This window comes from Sphaeroforma arctica (assembly GCF_001186125.1).
Source record: "Sphaeroforma arctica JP610 unplaced genomic scaffold supercont1.12501, whole genome shotgun sequence".
NCBI classification, from domain to species: Eukaryota; class Ichthyosporea; order Ichthyophonida; genus Sphaeroforma; species Sphaeroforma arctica.
In genome coordinates this window covers 1-728 of record NW_014028057.1, presented here as the reverse complement: position 1 = coordinate 728, position 728 = coordinate 1, and the positions used below count along the sequence as shown (strand labels likewise).

At 38.7% G+C, this 728-nt stretch overlaps 1 protein-coding gene across 1 annotated transcript; it reads left to right on the top strand.

The window, feature by feature from the left end:
• Positions 1-458: 458 nt before the first annotated feature.
• SARC_17870 (hypothetical protein) lies at positions 459-628 on the top strand (the record flags this gene model as incomplete). Its single annotated transcript, XM_014288043.1, has 1 exon — positions 459-628. A coding segment is annotated over one exon (170 nt), but the record flags the coding sequence as incomplete, so codon positions are not given.
• Positions 629-728: the final 100 nt, after the last annotated feature.

Genomic DNA, 728 nt, shown 5'->3' with positions numbered 1-728 from the left:
TATATATATTATATATACATATACATATATATAAATATATATATATCCACATCTACATCTACAGATACAGATACAGATAAATCCACATCTACATCTACATCTACATCTACATCTACATTTATATATATATATGCATAGCCGCATACACCGGAAATGAATCCACATTTACTGACGCACATGTGTGGGTATGTACAGAGTTTATCACTATACTACCAGCGAAGAGCACTATTCATTCAGCATTAAGCCTTTCAAAAACAAAATAATCGGGTCTGAAATATTTTATTTCATTTTGCATCCGATTGATACCACGTATTCCTGTCGCATCTCACCTCGTACGTCAACCGAACCACTTTATCGACTATGCCGCTGCGACGGCTATCGACGCCACTTTCCCAACTAACGCGTGTGTTGTTGATAAACGTTTGTAACTTTATATACGTCTACTACATACTCTCCAGGTCTTAAATCAGCACAAGAGAACACATACAACAACCTTTACACTGTGGCTCGTGCGGAGGCAGAGCGCATGGGCGCGAAGCCAATGAAGTCAGTAGTAAGAAAGAAGGACTTCGTATCGACTGCTAAGGAAACATTGATGACGCATCCCAAAATCGCTCTGGTAAGCTAAGCACAGCAATTGACGTATATATCTATATATTTATGTGTATATAATCTCCAATTAACACACAAACACACGCACACACACACACACACACACACACACACAC